Raw genomic sequence first — 20,897 nt, forward strand, 5'->3', positions numbered from 1 at the left:
CGTTTTTTCTTACAACTGCTTTTGCAGAATGCTGCAATAAAAAGTCACTGAATAAATCTACAGTTGTGCCCTTCTGTGTTTTGTTTCACAGACTAACGCTTGAACATACTGCATTATGTACAGAGGTGGATAGTAATGAGTCAAATTTGCTCAGTTACATTTACTTCAGTAACTTTTTCAATAATCTGTACTCTAAACGGTAACTGCTTGGTTGACTGCTTTATTCCTTTCACTAGAGTAGATTTATAACAACATTTTTTCTAGGTATGCTCAACAAATGAGCAAAGTATTGCATGAAAAAAGTTGATATCTGCATCAGCCAATGTAAAGATTTGTGTTGTGAAGTCTTCCTAATGTATTTCGTCTTTGACTGCACAACTACAGTAAATAAATCAACGCACCTGCAACAATATATCTAAAAAAAAAATTGGGGTTGTAAAACAGCAAAGATGGACATCAAGATGAAGAAGAAAACATCAATAAGTCACAAATAAGAGAAACGTCTTAAAAAATATATAGGTATCAGTTAAAATGATTAAAATCCAGTGTTTTTCAGTTTCATTATATGTATAAAGGAAACATTCAAATTCAAACAACTTTATTGATCTTGAGGGGAATTTTTTTTTTACAAATGCATCAGCTAACTTATTGTTATTGCACGACTGAAAAAATATTTCAGTTGAATCGGAAAAATTGGACACAGTTTTTTTTTGTTAAAGTTAAATTTCATCAAAACAATCTTGAAATGAAGCGAATTAAGTGATCGAATGTAAAACCAAGTCTAACTTGAACTAAAGATTGACAATAAAAAATATTTTTGCATTTTTATTGGACTATTTGCTGCTTTACAGAATAAAACCACTTTTAAATACGTACTCATCAAAACCAGTTATTCCCGCAGCTCTCTGTCCTCTCCACAGGTTCAGGTTATCAGCGGGAAGGGACGCTGCTGATAAGATTGTTTTGTTTCCATCTGAGGATAAAGCGAGACTTAAGAGCAGGCGTCTGCTTTGGAGAGCACTGACAGACATTAAAGCAAGCACTAAAAAATAAGACGTTGCAGAGAGCAGGCCTGATGCTGACATTAAAGAAACAAGGATCAGGAGAAGCAGATAAGCCTGCAAGCAGCTAGTTGTGTGTTTTGTACTGGCATCATAGTGTTCATTTTTGCTGTTATCCCCTTGAAAAAATGGCGAGACGTGTTTTTCACATGCTCTGCTCGAATACCTTTCTGAGAATACCATTCCAAAAAGACCTGAATTGGCTTATTTCCACTCAGACACCTGAGTCACCGCGAAGGCAGAGGTCTGATGAGGTAAACTGAGCTTCATTGCATTACTGCATTGCAGGAGATAACACACAACGATAAAGGCCTGCGAGGAAAAAAGAGAGGCCTTAACGAGATGGAGGTGATAAGGCGGCATCCTGACTTGAACCGGCAATGGTAACTTAATATGATTTTTATCAGAGGAAATAGAATACTGTGGCCACTTGTCAGAATAATCACATCCTAATGAGTCCATTTCAATTTGCAATACTTATCTACTTCACACTCAACCACACACACACACACAAGGATGCACAGCCCAAGCAAAAGTCAGTGCCTGATACTTTTTAGAAAACTACAAATGCAAAATAAATAAATGACTGATCCGATGAAGTTACCACTTTTTCATTTGTAAGAACAGACGCCCTATAATCATAGTGCTCCCTCCTGCTCTGCAGCATCCACAAATTAAACTTTGTTATCACTCAGTCCTGCTCATAAGTTATATTTGCTTGCGTTCAGGGGCGCACCCCCCCCCCCCCCCCCCCAACCCCACGCACACAGAGCACTACTTGCTCCCATATGTGAGGAGGGAAGTTGAGTAAAGGAGGGAGGGATCAAGTAACTGTTAGCAGCGCCTCACAGGCACACACAACACTGTCGTTTTGTGCGAGCACTCTGCAGGTGAGGCATTCTGGAGGACGTCTGCACTAAAACCAGGACGAGAAGGACGAAGGAGCCGAAGAGGAGAGATGAGGAATCACCGGCGCTCCAATTCAAGCCTTGAATCCTGCGTTTGTTATAGTAGCATCTGAAAATGCTTCTGTGCACATCTGGACTCAAACGTTTTTTCTTACACTGGAACTAAATATTTGTTGTTGTTTTTTTTTAAACTTGGATATTAGGAGAAATTTTTTGTTGACTTCATTTTTTTTCTTTGACTTGTCAGAGAAAGTGGAAGTCCCTCTGGAGCAGCTGAGAATCACAATAATACAAAAAATCTAGTAAGGAACAGAAATGGCACAAGGACCAGTTTGTTAGTGAAATGTGCGCTAAGTCATTCTTTAAATAATTCAAGTACCTCAAGTCTCTTTAACTTCAAAATTGAAAATAATTTGCAGAAAATTTCAGAATTTCATGCGGGAACTGAGTCCTTTGGAGTCTGCAGGGGGACCACTGCCCTCAATCTGGACTCTGGAGGGTTCTCCTCCCTGCCCTCCCAGTCTATCCTCACCCCCAGCAGCATGTCCCTGGCTCAGAGACTGCCTCTAGTCTTCCTCACAGCACACTACCATGATCAGATGGGCAGCTGGAGGGAGTAAGGCTGCCTTTGCCTCGTTCTGCTCCGGGGCCGGTTTACGAGCTCCCTCTGGCTCCGAGGCCAGCACACGACTGAGGTCATCGACTCTGCGGTCCCCCCTGTCTTTTCCCGTCCTGGTTACCCTGCTGGTTTTCACCCAGTCCTTACCTGAGGCTTCCTGCCACCAACTTCGCAGAGACAGACTGAAACTCTACAACCCACAAACCGCCGGGGTTCCCCTGAACATTTCAGAGTTTGAGCTGATCTCTGAACCGAGGGCCACTAGGAGGCCCTTGGGTCGGACTGGGGGGCCACAGGGAAGGCATGTTCGCAGCTACAATCATCTTGAAGGGGACATACGGAGGAGAAAGCTGTTTTCTTTCCACAAGTTCTTCCTGAGGATCGACATGAATGGGAAAGTCAATGGAACCAAAAGCAAGGATGACCCTCTTAGTGAGTAACTCCAAACACATTCATGACAAAAAAGTAAACGAAAATGAGAGAATTTATACCTGAAGAGCATCTGTTCAGGCTCTCAAATTAACACTGACAACTCAAGGCTCTCCCAGACTCAGATCTTGGAGTCTGTCAAGTCTTAAACGGCAGGAAGTTCAGTTTTAAAATGAAAAATCAAAACCTTTTCTGCCCTTTTTGGCCATTTCTTTGTCACACACCTGTTAATTTTTTGAATTTAACATCCTCCCTAAAAAAAAAATTTCCATTTTCCATTTTAAATAAATCAGATCCTCCCCCTGAAAATTTCCTTAGATCAGAAAAGCCATCATCAAGTGAATGAAGTTATTTGAGTGCCTAATTGAAAATAAAAAATGCATGCCCATGCTAAGTTGTTTGCAAGAAGCATTCCCAATTTGAGTTGTCTTTTTGTTTTAAACCAGACATCTCACTGATATCTCTCCTGTCCAAACACTCAGCACAATGATGGTAGCCCTCAGATGGTTTAAAAGGGAGCAGAAGCAGATAACTAGACCATTATCAGGCGGTCTTCACAGCCCTGGGTAAACAGCATTGATAACAGCCACAGAGGAGCTGAGGTGGTGGTGGTGGTGGTGGGGGGGGGTATGAATGTCAGTTTCATTGATGCTTTTAGTCCCTTTCTGCTCCTCTGTCTCTGTTCCCAGCTTAAGCTCCCACCCAGACTGACCTTTTCTAAAGCAAACGGCAAGCCGTCAGACGTTTGTTTGACACGTTCAATCACAAAAATGTGTCTTTAAAGTGATTACACGTTGTTTGTTTCAGTGCATCTGTCAGTGAGAAGAATTCCCACTTGTGCCCCACTTTTCCCAATGAACAACTTGCACCAATTTCCTTACACACTGATGTGGGTCTGTGGCCAACAAATTGTGGCAAATCGTAACGTTTTCATCTCTCCTGCGCTTTTCAGTGGTGCCATAGGCACTCATAGCCTATTCCATTGTAAATGCATGCTAGAGCTTTAATGCTCCTCCGGGGAGAGCCAAACCACAAATTTAATCCAATATACTTTAGGGTAAAAGCCAAAGGAGGCGGAATGGCAGCAGAGATGTTTTGAATAGGTCATGTCAGAAGCTGTTTTATTTTTACGACCGTATTGCAAAAAGATGACCTCGCTCCTTATTCTGAGTTGTTAAATCAAAGCAGCAGAGGGACGTTTAAATCTGAAGTGCATGCAACTTCTTTATCTTTTCAACTCCTTCCTTTTAGTGATTCTCAAATTCACATAAAAAAAAAGGATGTTTCCCTCTGAAAGAGGGATTCTCAGACCATACAGATTCATGAATGGCATTGCTGAAAATCTTTATGGTCACATCAAAGCGGAGCACCGTCGGTATGAATGGTGGTGCCATCAAAAAGCTGTGTCCTAAGGGGGTCTGGGGACATTGTGTGTGGATTATAGGCCATCATATCAGGTTCATCTGGTAAAAGATACTACACAACAGCAGCTTCAGTCTTTGCTCAGGCCCCTGGGGCCAGACATGATCCCACAACTGACATCTTTGTAGGCCCCTGATGTTTCCTTGAAGAGACAAAATCTTGTGCTTTTCTTTTTTCTTTTTCAAAACCTAATGGAAAATGTGGCTTTGACCGACTCATTTAAGACAAGACTTGAGTAGTTTAGAAAGTTATTTTGAATGAAAGCATGCACACTGCAAAGGAGCTGGAGGACTTGGGTGTGGGGTGCTGAATGCTGCCCTGCAAGGACCCGGCTCGCTCTGTGTTACAGAGCAAGTATCCAGCCTCCCGCAGATTTATGGGGATGCCAGTGTAAAACTGTCCCACATGGCTTTCAGAGCCAGCCAGGGGCCTGTGCTGAGGTTACGGAGAGGCGGAGAAAAAGAGGAGGGAGACAATCTTAAAGTCAGCTAAGTAGCTATCTGCACAACCAGAGAGTCTAATTAAACCGTCTATGATTCACAGCTGACTTCTTTCAAGTTTTCAGACAACTAACAGCTCCGGGTGACGAGAGTAATATATTGCCAAGTGAGACTCTGACAATGGATTAACGGTAAAAGAGTTGCGCTCATTAGCCATGATGGTGTGAGAGCCTGTCCAGACTGTTGTGTGTCCTCTGGACACGGCTCAAAAGTGAGTTTGCAAGTGCATATCTCTGCTCACATTTGTCTTTTTTAATCACAGCTGTAGCTTTTGCATGGGGGGGGGTGTGGAGAAAAAACACAGATGGCGCTCTTCTGGAGGTCCGAAGAAGGAGATGTATAGCTTTTCTGTCTGCATCTCCTTTTTCTGTAAATACACTCAGTGTGGTCCTTATCAAGGGGCACAAAACTGTATCCTGATTTATGCCTCATTCCACCCCATTTTGCTGCACAGGGATGGTAACAATCAAATCTTAAATTCTCACTTATCTGCGCTTATCTGCACAGACCGCAGGCAAACTGCAAGTGAGAAGGAATAATGCCACAAGCTGCTAAACACATGCTTTTTGGCATACTACTGTGGAAAAACCACCTTTAATCCTCACTGGCATCAGGTCTGTCCGTTCTGCAACAAACACACCATTAACTGGTGTAACTCCAAACAGAGCCTGACAAATAAGGCCACACGTTAGGAAAAAGCACACAGCTTGCAAAAGAAAAAAAACCCTGTCTCTTCATGTTAACAGCTGTACCTGGCTGTCTTACACGTGCAACCTTTTTGTAGTAGAATCTACGCCCAAAAACCTGTGAGGTTACATTGCAAAAAAAAGAAAAAGAAAAAAAAGCTGCCTTTTAAATTTTCTTATCTGCAATATACATTTGAGCTTTGGTGCAAAAAGGCACCATTCAGTAGAAACCAGTGAGTGGAACTTACGCATTCTCACAGCCAGGTTGAATTTGCAACAAGTGTGCAAGTGCACATTCACCTGCTTACAGTGTGTGTGCGTGCACATGCACCGGTGCGTGCGCTAGTGTGTATATACAACCTGTCTCGCCCCTGCCTCCGGTGTCTGACTTTGATCAGTGATCATTATAGCCTTTCTAATCCGCACTCCACCCCCGGTCTCACTGTCATGGCTCTTCTGTCCCCCTCTGTTCTCCGTCCTTTCATCCCTCCCATGTTTACAGAGCAGCCACAGACCGCCATAGATTGTCTTACATCCTCACTCCATACCGGACATCTGATCCCTTACAGAAAGCTGCCCCTCTGAGATCTTCAATGGCCGTTGTGTCACAGTCCCCTCAGCCACCGTGTAGCTTCAGACCTCGCTGCCCCGAGGTGCCACTGTTTGAACTAGAAACTGATACAGTCAAAAGCTCATGGATGGGGACAGAAGCTGCAGCATGGAAAAAGGAATTGTTCTTTCTGTGGTGCACATCTGCACTGTCCACTCATTCCCAAGACTGCAACCCCGGTCACCCCCCCCCACGCCTCTGGAGGACTGACCGTGGTGCCACACAAACAGTCATCAGACACAGTTGGGGCCGCAGGAGTGATCAAAGCATGTCGTTGACTCTCTGGAGTTCACACCCCCACACCGGAGTGTGCGCATGGATATACACATGTGTGCTTATCTGGATAAAATAACTACAGCTCACAGGAAGTCGGGAAAGGAAGTCGGGGAGGGCGGCATGACATCAAACATCTCATAGGAACCAGTAAGGTTCAATTCCTAACACACAGTAGAAACAAAAACACACACACACACACACAACAAGACAAGTAGCTTCTGTGGTCAAAGGACACATTGGGAAGTTATTTCTCTGTGACCTCTGATGCTGAGACCACACAAATAACCCCAGCTGTCTTCAGGAAAAACACAAGCTTGTTAACACAGGTATAAATTAACCTCTCTGATGGAGTATGAGAAGCTTGGATTATTTGGAAAGGGACTAAGAAACCTAGATACCAAACAGAATATAAACACTCTGAGAATCTCAGTGGAATCCACCTTTCAATTTTCTGACAAAATGACATGTCCAGCTGGATTCTGTTACACAGGTGTAGGCTGCACAGCCACTTTATAATATTACAAAAATGACAAACGTGCCCCAAAGTAATTGTAACCTCACGTGGAGGACCCACGCGCTCCCACCAGTAAACGTCCTTTAACTTGAATCCAATATGTTTCTGGTCATGATGCTTTTCCAGATGTCTGGGGGGGAAAACCCTGCATGTGGGTATGTTATCGTTCATGCTCAGCATTTCATTTTGAATAATGGCACTTGCTAATTTAAACCCTTCTCTTGTTAAATCATAGGTATTCTGGAAATTACATCAGTGAATGTGGGAGTAGTGGCCATCAAAGGGCTGAACAGCAACTACTATCTGGCTATCAGCAGGACGGGAGAGCTGTACGGAGCGGTTAGTATTCAAGTCAAAGGTCAAACTGGATCCTCTAGAGAAAGAGATAGTGTTAGATTTGTCTGCCTTTATCTACTACAACTTTATCTTTACCTCTCTGGCTGCTAGATCACCTGAACCTCAACCAGTTACTAGAAACACATGTGGGCTTATGTGAGAGCTGTGCTGCAGCGATGTGCTCACTTTTTGCACAAAACTAGATGAGGAGATGGCTTTGCACAAAAGGTTGACCTTTTTTTGTTTTGCCTTTTTTTTATGCTGAAATACGATCTCTGCTGTCTTCCACAGAAGGAGTTTGGCATTGAATGCAAGCTAAAGGAGCGAATCGAGGAGAATGGCTACAACACGTATGCATCAGCCGCGTGGAAGTTCAAGAAGCGGATGTTCGTGGGTCTAAACGTCCACGGGAAGCCGATGAGGGGCAGAAAAACACGCAGGAAGAACGTGTCCACCCACTTCCTCCCAATTATGGTGTGAACTTTGAGAGCCCGCCTGGAGTGGGTTTGGTTATTTACAGCACTGGACTGAAAGATTTTCAATACTGAGCAGCTCTGGAGAAGAAGGATCTGCATCGAGAAATTTTATATTCAGAAACAAGGGGCACTAACTTACACTGTCACACAATCCCGTTGTCTCCTGACTTTAGCAGACATCTCTTTAGAAGACAGAAGGATTTATGTGTTTTGAATGGCATCATCCGCAAAGCATACCTGTTTTTTTTACTGTGCCAAACAGTTGGTGTGATTCGGATAAAAGCAGAAATTCCATTCTAGCAAACAAGGATCTTAATGTGTTATTTATAATCCAAATTCTCCATGGAGACAAAACCGAAGTGAGAAACAAGAGCTGGCCTAATGAAATGATCACTCAGATTATCACGATAGCGTCAAATATTAGAGGGCGCATTTAAACAACGTGTTTGACAACCTAACCTTTCTGCTTTGACTGAATTGCAATGATTTATTTATTTTGTGAGATATTTAATTTGAAAGCACACCAGCATTCCTTAGCATTCTACTTTTTATAGGATATCTGTCATGTGAAAATAAAAAACAACCATTTCTTCTGCAAAATGTGACACCTTTTTTTCTTCTTTACACGCCAAACACCAAGAGAAATGCAGGAAAAAAGCTGTTGCGTGTGTCCTGAGAAGTCCAGGTCATGGTAGGTGTGTTCTTATCTGACTGTGTGAGGCATGGAAGGACAAAAACAGCTACCCATTAATGCCCAGCCAGATATTCCATGTGGGAGCCATTGCACTAATGATTGGTACCCAAACAAACAGGGAGAGAACCACAGAAAAATAGGAGGGAGTCAATTTCCCTAGTATGACCTGGGGATGTCGACATCTTTTCCTAAAACCATTCCGTCCCCACGAGAGCTCCAACATTCCCTAATCGTTGGCCTGATTTCCTGCTAAAGATAGCTGCTGCAATAAAGCACCTGCTTTACTGCTCTACTGGAAACTGCTTTGGCATGTTGATCTCCAGCAAAATCCGGATCGTTCTGAGCCTCGGAGGAGCAGTTGTGTAAAAGCGGAGGAATAAACAGCGAATGAGGGAGAAAGAGACGTGACCTGCTCCTGACCACCCACTTCCCTCACTAATCATTTGCAAACGCACTAATCAATGACAGCTGTCCTTATGGCAGATCAAAAGACAGTGGGGGAAACAGTAACACCACAGGCTTCCGGGCCTCGTCTTCTCTTATCCTGTCCTTTAGAGCATCCTTCTCTGGTCAGGCAGTGTCATGAACGTGATCTTCACTCTGAAGTTCATACATGGCCAACTTGTGTCTAAAGGAATTAAAAGCAAAAAGTAGGAATCAATTGTATTTCCTTTTCTTTAAACATTTGTTTATATGAACAAAGACAATAATATGAAGCCAATGGGAAATCCCACACCGCCTTCAAATAAAGACTTAAAGCAACTAAAGTTGAACATTTTTGACATTTGTTTCAAGTTACCTGATTGTAGGTTAAAATTGAAGAAAAACATAACTCTGTCCCTCATATGAAGCAACATGCTGCATTGTTTTATTATTTCCCTATTTGCGTTTGAACTCATCACAGAAAATGGAAAAATTATTATTATTGTTATTATTATTATTATTATTACCACGTTTATTAAAAATCTGAAAGATTATGTGTGCATGTTGATTTAAAAGCTAAAATGCAACACAAAAAATGACAACATGATATTTTTTTGGATGACAACACTTTCAACTCCGGCTCATCATTACTGTGAAAGGACGTGTAAAGTTACATGGGTTTTAAAAAAAAGTTTAAAAAAAAACTCTACTTGTGAATATTTTGTGTCTTCTTGGGAAAGTGTGTTAAAATGAGCAGATTACAGGGACACGGTTAAATTACTTCAGGAATAAGAAAACGTGGCCTTTCCACAAATGCAAAGTAGTTCTAGGGGTGGACTTATCATTAGGCAAAGGTAACCTGGGGCCCAAACTGTCCCCTTACCCGAGATGAACACTTAATAAAAATGTCTAAAATAAATTTGACATCAATTATTATTAACTCTGTCATGAAAAAACACCCCCAATCTTTTGTGTTTTTCATTTTTTATTGTTTTTAATATTTGAGCAAAACAACAGTGGTTGTTAGTAAAGTTCAAAAAGAGTCCACATATTTCATGCTTTTATCTGACTGCAAAAATAGTGGATGTGATGTCATTAAAAATTTGTTAAAGTTGGACTTTCAATCAAATCAGGAAGTAAAAAATAACGGATGATTAATTCCTGCTAACTGATTTATACCACTGTTGAAATTTTGGTTAGGTTTTTTGCTGGCTCTGGTGGTCTTTAGATGACTTTTGGGCTGGAAAACCACGACTCTATCTGGCAACACCAGCAGAGATTTAAATGATGATTCAAAGGTATTTTCAAAAAGCGGCAAATGAAACGTTGTGATCCGAGGGGCCGTGAAAATAAGAAAAGGCAAAGAGAAAGCAAAACATTTTTTGCCAAACTTTCAAAGTACTGGAAGACAAATAAAATAGGAAAAACAAGAACAAAATGAACAAAAACTCTGCTTCTTTTGTCCTCTGACAAATGAAAGAAAAGCTGAAAATCTGTATTTGTTCCTTCTAGGAAGTGAGGGATTAATGAATTAGTGTATTAAATAAGCATAATGTTTTCTACCAATTTATAATAATATATGTAATATAAAATACATTTTCTATGACATTTAAATGTAATTTCAGTTTTTCAATTGTTATCAAAAGATTTGGATTACTCTGCGTTTTCTAAAAGTGGACCAGTAAGGAAGTTACGTACTTGAGTTCGGACCCTATAGGTAAGGATTAACATAATAATAATAATAATAATGCAATACCTGCATATTATTATTCGCCTGGGGCCCCCAGACTGCTACGTCCGTCATCTGATCTGAAAGTTTACGAAAAACTAGAGCCTTCTGGTCAACTCTTTTGTGAGACTACTGAAAAATCTGTTAGATCCTAGACATTCATAGGACCCAATGCACTTTTTGAAAGATGTTTGTGCATTGATGTTCATGGAATAATAACAAAATGGTGAGTTTGGATTTAAACATGTAGAAACCCAAAAAAGGCTTCAACAGAGACCTTTGTGGATTTCCACGGAAAAAAACATTTACAATGGATAGCGGTAAGTACACAGGTTTAAGGGGTTTGTTATTTTAAGAAAGGCTTACCAAAGCTGGATCTCCACATTTTTTACATTTTTAAATCTTTTATATTTATTTCTTCATATTTTTTTGTTGTAAATTTTTATTTAAAGAATACATAGAAAACAATTATAAAAAATAGAATAAAAAAACAGCAAAGGAAAATTTTATATAGATCATAAATCAAAATAAATAACATTCTCTTGCAGCATCACTTTGCAGAAAAAGCTCACAAGTCCAAATCCAGCCAAAACCTACAAACTGCTTATTTTAAGCCTACAGTCTTTTTGGCAAACTGTACACCTGCTCTCAAGCAATATTTCTATTTGTTGTCCTCTGCATCCCCAGGATTTGTAAACGTTTGAACCCTGCAAGAACATAGGCGTGAAAGTTACACAAAGGAATTTTCATAGATGGGTTTAGTACATTATTGAAGTGTGTTTGAATTCCTGCCACAGAAATTTTCTGTTATAATTTGATCCAGCTTTGGGAAACGAGTGGAAAATCCCTGGAGGCTAAAACACCGAATGCAAACACATACTGAGATGTCTGCTGCAATATGTGCATCCTACTGAGTGAGCTGTTCACATCCAAAAGACATCTGAATACCTGTTGACTAATTGTATTTGTGCTCAGGCAAATATTTTAAATGAATTTCTGTAAAACCAATTATAATCCAACGAACAAACTGCATGAAGCCACAAATAGAAAGCCAACTTTGCAGACAGTGGCATTATTGGGTTTGTGTCCTCAGTGTTTCCCTTTTAAGGGTTTGGAGACATTTAAAGGATGAGGAAAAAGAAAGGCCATTTCTAATTTTCCCTCAAAATGTAGTCTTCATTATAAGAAAAACCCCAACTTGTGTTGAACAAATACAGTAAGACAGTGACATATCATTAAATATGGATTAACAAAAAATATCACTCCATATTCTACAGTGTTGGAACAGTGATTGTGTTTTTCTTTTTTCTTTTTTTCATGCATCTAAATATCAAAACGCCCACCATATCTCAAATGATAGTAAACAAATAAACTTAAAACAGATTTTTTTTTAATAAGACTCAAGGTCTAAATGTGGACACCATAAAAAATAAACATAAAACATACGGAAAATATTAAAATACAAGTAAGACACAAATTCTAAACTTAAAACTTAAGGGCTTAAAAGTTTGTCCATACCAGTACCTCCAAACTGCGAACTAGTGATGAAGATTCTGTCTTTATTGTCTAAAGTAGAGATGTAAATAAAAATGTATATATATATATATATATATATATATATATATATATATATATATATATATATATATATATATATATATATATATATATATATATATATATATATATATATATATATATATATATATATATATATATATTATGGGAAAAGCCGAAAGGGAAACAAACATATATATATATGCGATATAAAATGCGATAAAAATGTCCTTTAAAAAACAATGTAAAATGGAGGTTGTTTTTTGTCACACTGCATAATGAAAACCACCTGTACATAATTTTTGTCTTTTCCCTTCAGTGCTGACGGACTTCAATGAGATGAGGTACCACTCCACGCCACAAGAGGGAGACTGTTTCACTTTTATGGCAAATGCTGTCATTTTTCAGGCAACAAGTTTGTTGTTAAAGGAAGTAGTCTTCCCTCCCCCCAAAAGTTATTTTGCAATAAAGAATCTTTACCGAGAAAAGGACATTATGAAAGGAAGATAGTGTGTCTAATACTTTATTTAGAGGTTAACGCTTATCGCTACGCTTTAGGGGTAAAAAAGTTAATGGACATTACACCTAAATCGACCTTAAAGGCTGTTTTGAGAGTCAAATCTCACGATAAGCAGTTATGAACGAGAATTTTGACCGTGCTCCGGGTGCAGGGAGAAGCCGCCACCCAGCAGCAGACCCCGGGGTCATGGCTAATCTCGGCCACGATGATAAGAAAAGCATGTTTCTGAACCAACTGGAGCCGCTAAGACAGCCCCGAACCACACCGCCTGTTGCCGAAAACAGCGCAGCGACCACCATTAGCATCGGTGCAGGAGGAGGTGAGAAGCTAGCTTAGCTGGGGGGGAGCTAACTTTCGGATTCGTTTCTGCGCCTCTCTGCAGTTTCGCTGAAGGCCAGAACACATGATCGTTACATCGTATGGATTTATTTATTTGTTTATTTAAATTCATTAATTTTGCGCTTGGTGAAACAGCGCTACATAATCGTCAAAAAAGCAAATCCAATCAGTTGTCATCAGTTAGCTAACTGCTACAGTACATCGTTTATTACTACGACTTTCTCATATTTAAGTTTTAAAATATTAAATCAAGGAAAAATAAGTAGTGTCACCCTTGTAGCTAAAAAATTAAAGTCCAAATCTTAACATCGAGATGACGTGGGTGGCAGTAATGTGACCATCCGTATAAATTACTAACTAGAATTACTAAGATATTTGTGAATTAAACATTTTTGTGTATGCTAGGTAGGTGTATTAGACATCATCTTTCTGCATTAAATTATTAGGCAATATTTGTCCGGGAAATGATTACTTTTGTAGTTAGGCTGATAAATAAATAACTGATAGAATAATCAACAACTTTATTGAGAACCACAGGAGATCATCAGACGTGAACTCACGCACTCTTTATATGTTTTTATTGTACCAGGGGTTCTGGTACAACTTATTATCCTGATCAAAAGTCTAAACTGTTTTTGCATTTTTAGTTTTTATTAATTTAATTGTGGTGAATATAAGAAAATCTCCTCTCTATTCTTCTATATGTATATATAATTTATTAAGAAGCCTATTGATTAAACAGTAAAACTAATAACTTATCACGTGAAAAAGTATTTGGTGTTTCCCTGATTTTGTGCAACACCAACAGTAAAAATCCTCCCCAAAACATGTAGACATCTTTAAAAACAAATAAGCTGAAAAGTGAACAGCATTTAAATTAAGTAACACAGAGAAAAATAACTAGAAGAATAATGTAACCAATGTTATCTTGTGTAATGTTCTCTTGTGTTTTTGCATGAAGACATGTCTAGTTTGTGCAAAGGAGTAAGTTCCATTTCTATATTCTTTTAGACTCTCAAAACCAAAGCAAAACCCAACAAAATGTGACTGCCAACAACTTGGCGAATACCAGAGAGTATTATGATGTCAATTTCTTGGTCCAGTCATCAAACCTGTCTGCTAGTGCTCCAGAATTTGTCCCCTTTGGACTGAACCCTCATGAGGTACGGCTAGATTGAAACAGATACGATTACTTTATCTCACATTGATGCTGGTCATTATTTCTGTAGTTGGGAAGAGCCAGGAACTGACCTTTTTTTTGTGAATTTGGTGTAGGACCCCAGTTTGTCTAACGACAGTGAGGACTATTACGGCGAGCCACCACTGGCTGAAATGGTCACAGAGTTCCTCGCTCACCTGAGCTCTTCTCCAGGATCCTTTGACTCAGATATCGAGTACATAACTGGAGTGTTCAACTCCTGTGTTACCACTGAGGAGCTGCTGCAGGATCTGGTGGAGCTGGTTTACACACAGGTGGGAAACATTCTGGCCTCGATCTGTCTTGTTTTTTTGTTTTTTTTCCCCATCTCTCCAATTTTTAAACGAACCTCACACACGTCATTATCACGAGGACAATGCAGTCTTGTCTGAGCGTATTTTGTTTATTTCAGTCTACTGCCATTCCAAACTTCTCCTATACTGGAGCCAGGCTCTGTAACTACTTGTCCCATCACCTGGCGATCAGCCCACAGAGCGGCAACTTTCGTCAGCTGCTCCTAAAACGGTAAGATGTGTGTGTCACATACGTCTCAAAGAGCAGTTTAAAAACAACCTCTACAACAGATACAATTGAGAATTTTATTTTATTTTAGAATTTTTAACGAAAATGCTAAACTATAAGGCTTAACTTAAAATCGATGACATCATGATTCCATTAAAATAGATTTTCTGTCATTCATTCAGTCATCGTCTAAACCCGTTTTGTTCCCATTCGGGGTCACGGGAATTTTCTTTCTCTTTCTCTTTTCACTAAGAATATAATTGAATCCAAACTGTTTTGATTTAGGTGCAGGACAGAATATGAACAAAGAGATGCAGCTGTCCGAGGGGACCCGGACACTCAGAAGAAATTTCACTCCTTTGTGCTTTTTCTGGGTGAACTCTACTTAAATCTAGAGGTAAGGAGGTTAACTCGGTGCATTCTGGAAGAAAATGATTCAGTGTGGATTCACTGGTTAACAATCCTATACAACTTATGACGCAACAAATTTGATCAAACTTTTATCATGTTTAAACCAGTTGTTTGTTTATAAATAAACAGATTTACATATCAAAACCATTTCTATAACAAATAAACAAGAAATACTTTTTGTTTTTCTTTGTTTTGCTTGATAGAAATACAACAAATAATAGAAGAAAATTGAATTGGAGATTTGATGAATCTATATCACATTTACTAACTGAAGATTGTTTTTTTCTACAATTAGTCAACTTTTTTTCTCTCTAATCCTGCCCTTATGTGATTTGCAAACACTTGAACACTCCTTTTAAAGTGAAATCGTTCCCTTTTTACTGTCATTTAGGTTCTGTTTTTTTTATTTTTTGTCTAGATAAAAAATCCAAAAGGACCTCCTAGAAGAGCTGAAATCCTGCTCTCTGGCCTCAATGACCTGCTGCACAGTCTGTTCTCCAATCCTGTGAATTCAAATCTCATCTGTGCTGTCAAACTGCTCAAGGTCTTAACATTTGTGTTTGTGCATTTTGTGAAGGTATTTTTATCATCATGAAGTAAACATCAGTGTTTTTATTTACAGCTGACCGGTTCTGTCTTGGATGATGCCTGGAAGGAAAGTGGAAAACCGCACATGGAAGAACTGATCCAAAGAATAGAAACAATTCTTCTTGATGCTAAATGTGACAGGTCTGTAGAGCAGGAGGCTTTTTTTTGTATTTTTTTTTTTATTAAAACGTTTAGATAAGTGTATCCCTATATTACGTTGAAACAGTGTTCTTTATCTAAGTGTCACAGAAAGTCTATTTAAATTGAAGCATTATTTTAACTCCTTACGTAGTTCCGTATTTTTCCAAAGAACATGTCGTTGTTGTAAATTAGACATTGTTCTCAATCAACCCACCTGGATAAATAAAGGTTTAACAGGAAAAAAAGTACTAGAGTTTTGTTTTGTACTTTAAATGGCTTCATAAAGAATCTGTTGATTTAATGACACGTTGAAAGGATTCTCGGTTTGAAGAGTTTCTTTCTCCTCAGGAATGTGAGAGAGATGCTCCTGAAGCTTGTAGAGCTTAGATCCAGTAACTGGGGGCGTGTCCACGCTGCTGCTGCAGCCAGTAACGCCACGCCAGACAACGACCCCAACTATTTCATGGTCCGTGTCTCACCCACCCTACCTACTCACCTTAGTTTGGTTTTTGACTTTGTGTTCATGAATGTGAACGTCTGTTATAACACGGCCTTTTGTTTTTCTGCTCAGAATGAACCCACATTCTACACAGAGGATGGGACGCCTTTCACAGCCGCAGATCCAGGTGAGTCCAGGTGGACATGTCCCCACTGAGACAGGAGACACAAAATGGAAACCTGACATTTCAACGCAGAAGAAACTAGATTCATAGATTTTTAACTAAATGTAGTTGTGTGATCCATTTTGTTTTTAATGGACAGATGACCATAAATAATGTTAGATTTAAACTGGTGGTGGTTGTACTTTATATGTTCCTGTTTTTTTCAACAGTTAGCAAAGTTTATCATCCACGGGTTGGGAAATAAGAAATTAATGTTTCTGCGTATATTTTATTATGGAGTGAAAGTTTGGTTCAGTTCTTATTTGGATCAGTTACATTTTTTTGGGCTGCCAAATTTCACTATGAAACCAAGATATTGAAGATTAAACAAGAAAAGCTTTTACTCAAAGCCTGTAGTGACCTGGACTTTTATATCTGACCTTTTTCTTTTGGGGGTGTCAGAATGATGAAGCTCTGTCACCAAACTTTCTGCCATCGAGCTGCAGGGTGTCTTTAAATCATGAATGTCTGTGTCTGTGCAAGTGTCGGGTACTGATGTGCCCTTACCAAACATCAGGAGGGATTTTGGATTTCAGCTGCTCGGTATAGGTAGATTTTGATAGGAATTATGGGTAACGGAGTATTTGTTTTGGGTTTAATCGTCATTGTCTTGAGACATTTTTAGCTTTTGAGGTTGAACATTACAAATGTAGGCGAGAAAAACAAAAGCCATGTTTCTTTTTTTTTTTTACCCAAGATGCCTTTGGCCTGGCCCTTCTCATATTTTTGTAGTTTGTTTCTGTTTAGTTTTGGGGTTGCATGTAAAGTTTGCTGCTGACTCTTTCTCTGCCTTCATAGAATATGCAGAAAAATACCAGGAGCTCCTCGAGAGGCAAGACTATTTTCACGACTTTGATGGGGAGAATGGAAACGAAGGGTAAGTCCAAGCTTTAAATGGAAAAAAAGGAAATGAAATCTGCACTATTCTGTTTGCAGAGACCCACTTTAGATGAATACATGCAGGTTCATCCTACTTTCCTTTCTGAATTAAAACCATCGTCTCAGGTTTTGTTGGCAAACAGAGACAAATGTGAGCTCAGAATTGATCAATATTTCATTTTTAAAGCAAACCTATTTATTCGTTTGACCCGAGTAAATTCATCATTTGAAAATTTCAGGCTTTTAATGAAGGTTTGTTGGAGGCCGTGACCTGAGATTTCCTCCCGTCAGTCTCGACCATGCCCGTTTTATGGCGTGGTGAAAGTCAGACAGTCACATGACAGCCCTCGCTCGACCTGTGAGCCTTTGGACTTGGCAAATGTGTTGCCACCCCACAATGCAACAGGGCTCACATTCAGATTAGTCAGCAGTTGGCTGTGTATGAGGGCTTAACTTGGGGTTGCAGGCTTTCAGTCTGCAATCCCAACCCACTCATTTAAAGAGTGTTATTCCAAAAGCAGTGAAGGAAAACATCAGAGTTTGCAACGATCTCCTGGTTTTTGTGTCCACAGAGATGACTTTGAAGATGAGATGGGCCCAGAGATGGAAGAAGCTTTTGAGAGTTTCTGTTTAGAATCGGAGCGGAAACGACAGCAACGCTTGTGAGACTGTCCGGCTGCTGGCTGGAACCCCCCCACTCATCTTCTCGGCATGTCGAAAAGCAAGCATTGCATCAGACGGGCTCTTATTTTACCGGAAACAACTCTTAAAGAAATGTTTATAGTTGCACTTCTGTCACTTTCTTCAGTTAGAGTTCATTAGAAAGTGGGACAATCAGTTGGACGGCTTCCTCTTGTTCCATCCTGACAGTTTTCTCTTTGTTGCTTTGAGTTTCGTTTCTAACTATTAGGCCTAATCAGAAAGCATGGAGGACATGATGTGCAGTGGATTTCAGTTATTCCTCTGAAAGGCTTTCTAGTTGAGTTAAACATGTCATTACTCAGGCTCAAACCATATTTCTAAAGCTATTTTCATAGATTTTGTTCTCCCCATATTCATTACACTAGCCTTTACAACAAGAACAAAAAGCTAAATATTTCTGCTAAAAGTTGTGCAGTTGGAGATGTTTTGTCAAATATTTGAATTTTTATTCTGAAGTAGAAAGTTAAAACTTTTCAATTCTTTTTTTTTGTTATCTCTTCTTTAGGTAAAACATTTTAATTGATTTCTACAATTAATGACCAGTTCCAAACTGAAAAGTTAATATTTTTAAAAGCAGTATTTCTTTCTTCTTCAACATCTCCAATAAACTAACTCCTTCCAACTTGAAGGCGAGGTTTAGGACTCCGCAGCGCTTTCATCGTTCTTCTCCAAGACTCAGACTGTTCACCGGCAAACAAAGGATCTGAAATCAGCAAATGTTGTTTTATAGTTTGTACATATTATTTATAGCATCATTTGCCTGCAATAAATTCTTAATGTGATATCTTTCTTGTTTTTTTTTTTCTGTGTGTGGGCTTTAATAAAAAAAATCCAAATAAAGTACTTTTGGTTAAAATCAAGAAATGTTTGTTGTGATAAAAAAATAAAGTATAGTTAATATAGTTCATCCTCCTCAGTGCGCTCACTCTATTTTTGGCCCAAGTATTCATCAAAGCTTTTAATAGTAAATCGATCAGAATCAGAAATACATTATTGATCACATATGTGGGAAATTTGTTTACCGTAGCAGTAAAAGAAGATAAATAGACATCAGAGAAAATGGAATATAGAAAACGGCTCGTGTGAGAGAGAAAAAAGACAAGAAAATGGGAAAGTTTGATTCTGAAATGCATCAATTCAGTCTGGCTGCTTGTGTGTCAGTAGTTTTTTGTCTCTAATCCCTTCATTTTTAATAGAATCTAATCCTAAGACTTTTTACCGATGATTCAAAAAAGATGGAAGCTGCTCAGACGATGTGGATGCAGAGCGGCTGCAGCTTCTGGGTTGAGCAAACATCCACCCATCGGTTGGTTGAGGGTTCGGAGTCGCTTTGGATGAAATTGTTTGCTAGACAGCTGCATGTAGACTGACTAAACAGAACGATAGTCTTGTACAAGGATGGAAAACATTTATCTCTGTCCTGCCACAAGGTGGTGATCAACATCTGAATGTCTACTGTTTCTGATGAATTTTCTGCCAGAGGCAGGACAGAAAACCAAGATGATGGTACAAGAAGAGACAAAAGAAAATCTGTAATTTCCTTTTTATTTGGTTACTAAGAAGCACAAAAGGGGAATAAATAATCTTATATTTTCTTATTTTACATTACATAACAGCAAAGTGCAAATCTTTAACAATCTTACAATTTACATTTTTTCCTGTGCCAAATTTTGGCTCTGTGTGGCACTTGAACACATTTTTCCACCACACACTAGATGCAGTATTTTTTTTTTTTTAACTTGTCCTGTCCAACAGCTAGGCAAACAGATGAGAGCTGAGGGCCTCTTGTGTTGGACATATTTTATTTTAACAAGAGGGGTTATTCATCTTCAGACAAACCAAAGGTATGTCTGAATAAACCCCTTTTGTAATTGAGGCCAAACTTTATTAATTTCAATCATGTTTGAAAATCTTTGGTGTTGGACCGGACGGAAAAGGAAAGAGGGGAAGAAGAGAGAGGGACGTTAGAGAGAGGGGGGGGTAAGAGGGTGATAATAGGAGGGGAAGGGGGGTAAGACCATGAAGCAGCATAGAGCAGACAGGTTTACTGGTTGTTTATCGTTACGGTACGGTTCAAATGTAGTACAAAAAGGGCGGGGCCTGTTCACACACACTCAAATATTATCAACACACCTGCTAGCCGCAAAAATGTCCACATGTCAACATGCACACAAAACAGATAGTGTTCACGAACGCATACCTATGCCTTTAAACCAACTAGTGTGAAATCTTTCATTCATTCAATCATGCAAACTATTAGTGCAAAGGTGAGCTAACACCTGTGCTCAGGTGAGTGTTTATGTTCTTCTAAAATGGATGGTGGAATGTGAAAAGAAGGAGGAGGAGCGCCCAGCCACCCCCACACCCATACCCCCGCCGCAGCAGCAGCGGCAGCCGGAATTCCCCCAACGCCACACGGGAACAGGCAGGGAACAACCGCCCCCCGGGCGACCAAGACCGCCACCCAGGCCAGGGCCAGCAGGACCGCCGCGAGGCCCCCAGAGCCAGAGAGCAGGGAGGCGCAGAGGGAAAGAGAGCGCCGCCCCAGCCCAGCCAGGAAAGCAGCCCCCCGCCGCGCCGGAAGAGCCCAACGCAGGGCCCCACCGGAGAGGGACGCCCACAGCCCCAGACGAGCACCCCACCACCACCCAGGAGTTCCGGGCATCCCCCCGCCCCGACCCCAGGTACGAGCCAG

General features: G+C 39.9%; 2 protein-coding genes across 2 annotated transcripts; both read left to right on the forward strand.

Annotated features, from left to right (window-relative positions):
* Positions 1–1,914: 1,914 nt before the first annotated feature.
* On the forward strand, positions 1,915–8,437 carry fgf10b (fibroblast growth factor 10b). The gene is made up of 3 exons (XM_004072263.5): positions 1,915–3,020; positions 7,261–7,364; positions 7,653–8,437. Exons 1-3 carry the CDS (start codon positions 2,561–2,563, stop codon positions 7,839–7,841), a joined length of 753 nt encoding a protein of 250 aa, XP_004072311.1. The 5' UTR covers positions 1,915–2,560; the 3' UTR covers positions 7,842–8,437.
* A 4,209-nt stretch (positions 8,438–12,646) lies between these two features.
* Positions 12,647–18,984, forward strand: paip1 (poly(A) binding protein interacting protein 1). The gene is made up of 11 exons (XM_004072153.5): positions 12,647–13,079; positions 14,111–14,262; positions 14,375–14,572; positions 14,710–14,822; positions 15,105–15,216; positions 15,649–15,774; positions 15,853–15,959; positions 16,308–16,425; positions 16,531–16,585; positions 17,420–17,498; positions 18,073–18,984. The coding sequence occupies exons 1-11, from the start codon at positions 12,878–12,880 to the stop codon at positions 18,164–18,166; spliced, it is 1,356 nt and encodes a 451-aa protein (XP_004072201.1). The 5' UTR covers positions 12,647–12,877; the 3' UTR covers positions 18,167–18,984.
* The last annotated feature ends 1,913 nt before the right edge of the window (positions 18,985–20,897 follow it).

Source organism: Oryzias latipes, chromosome 9 (genome assembly GCF_053564925.1).
Source record: "Oryzias latipes strain Hd-rR chromosome 9, Olatipes_Hd-rR_3.1".
Taxonomy (NCBI): domain Eukaryota; kingdom Metazoa; phylum Chordata; class Actinopteri; order Beloniformes; family Adrianichthyidae; genus Oryzias; species Oryzias latipes.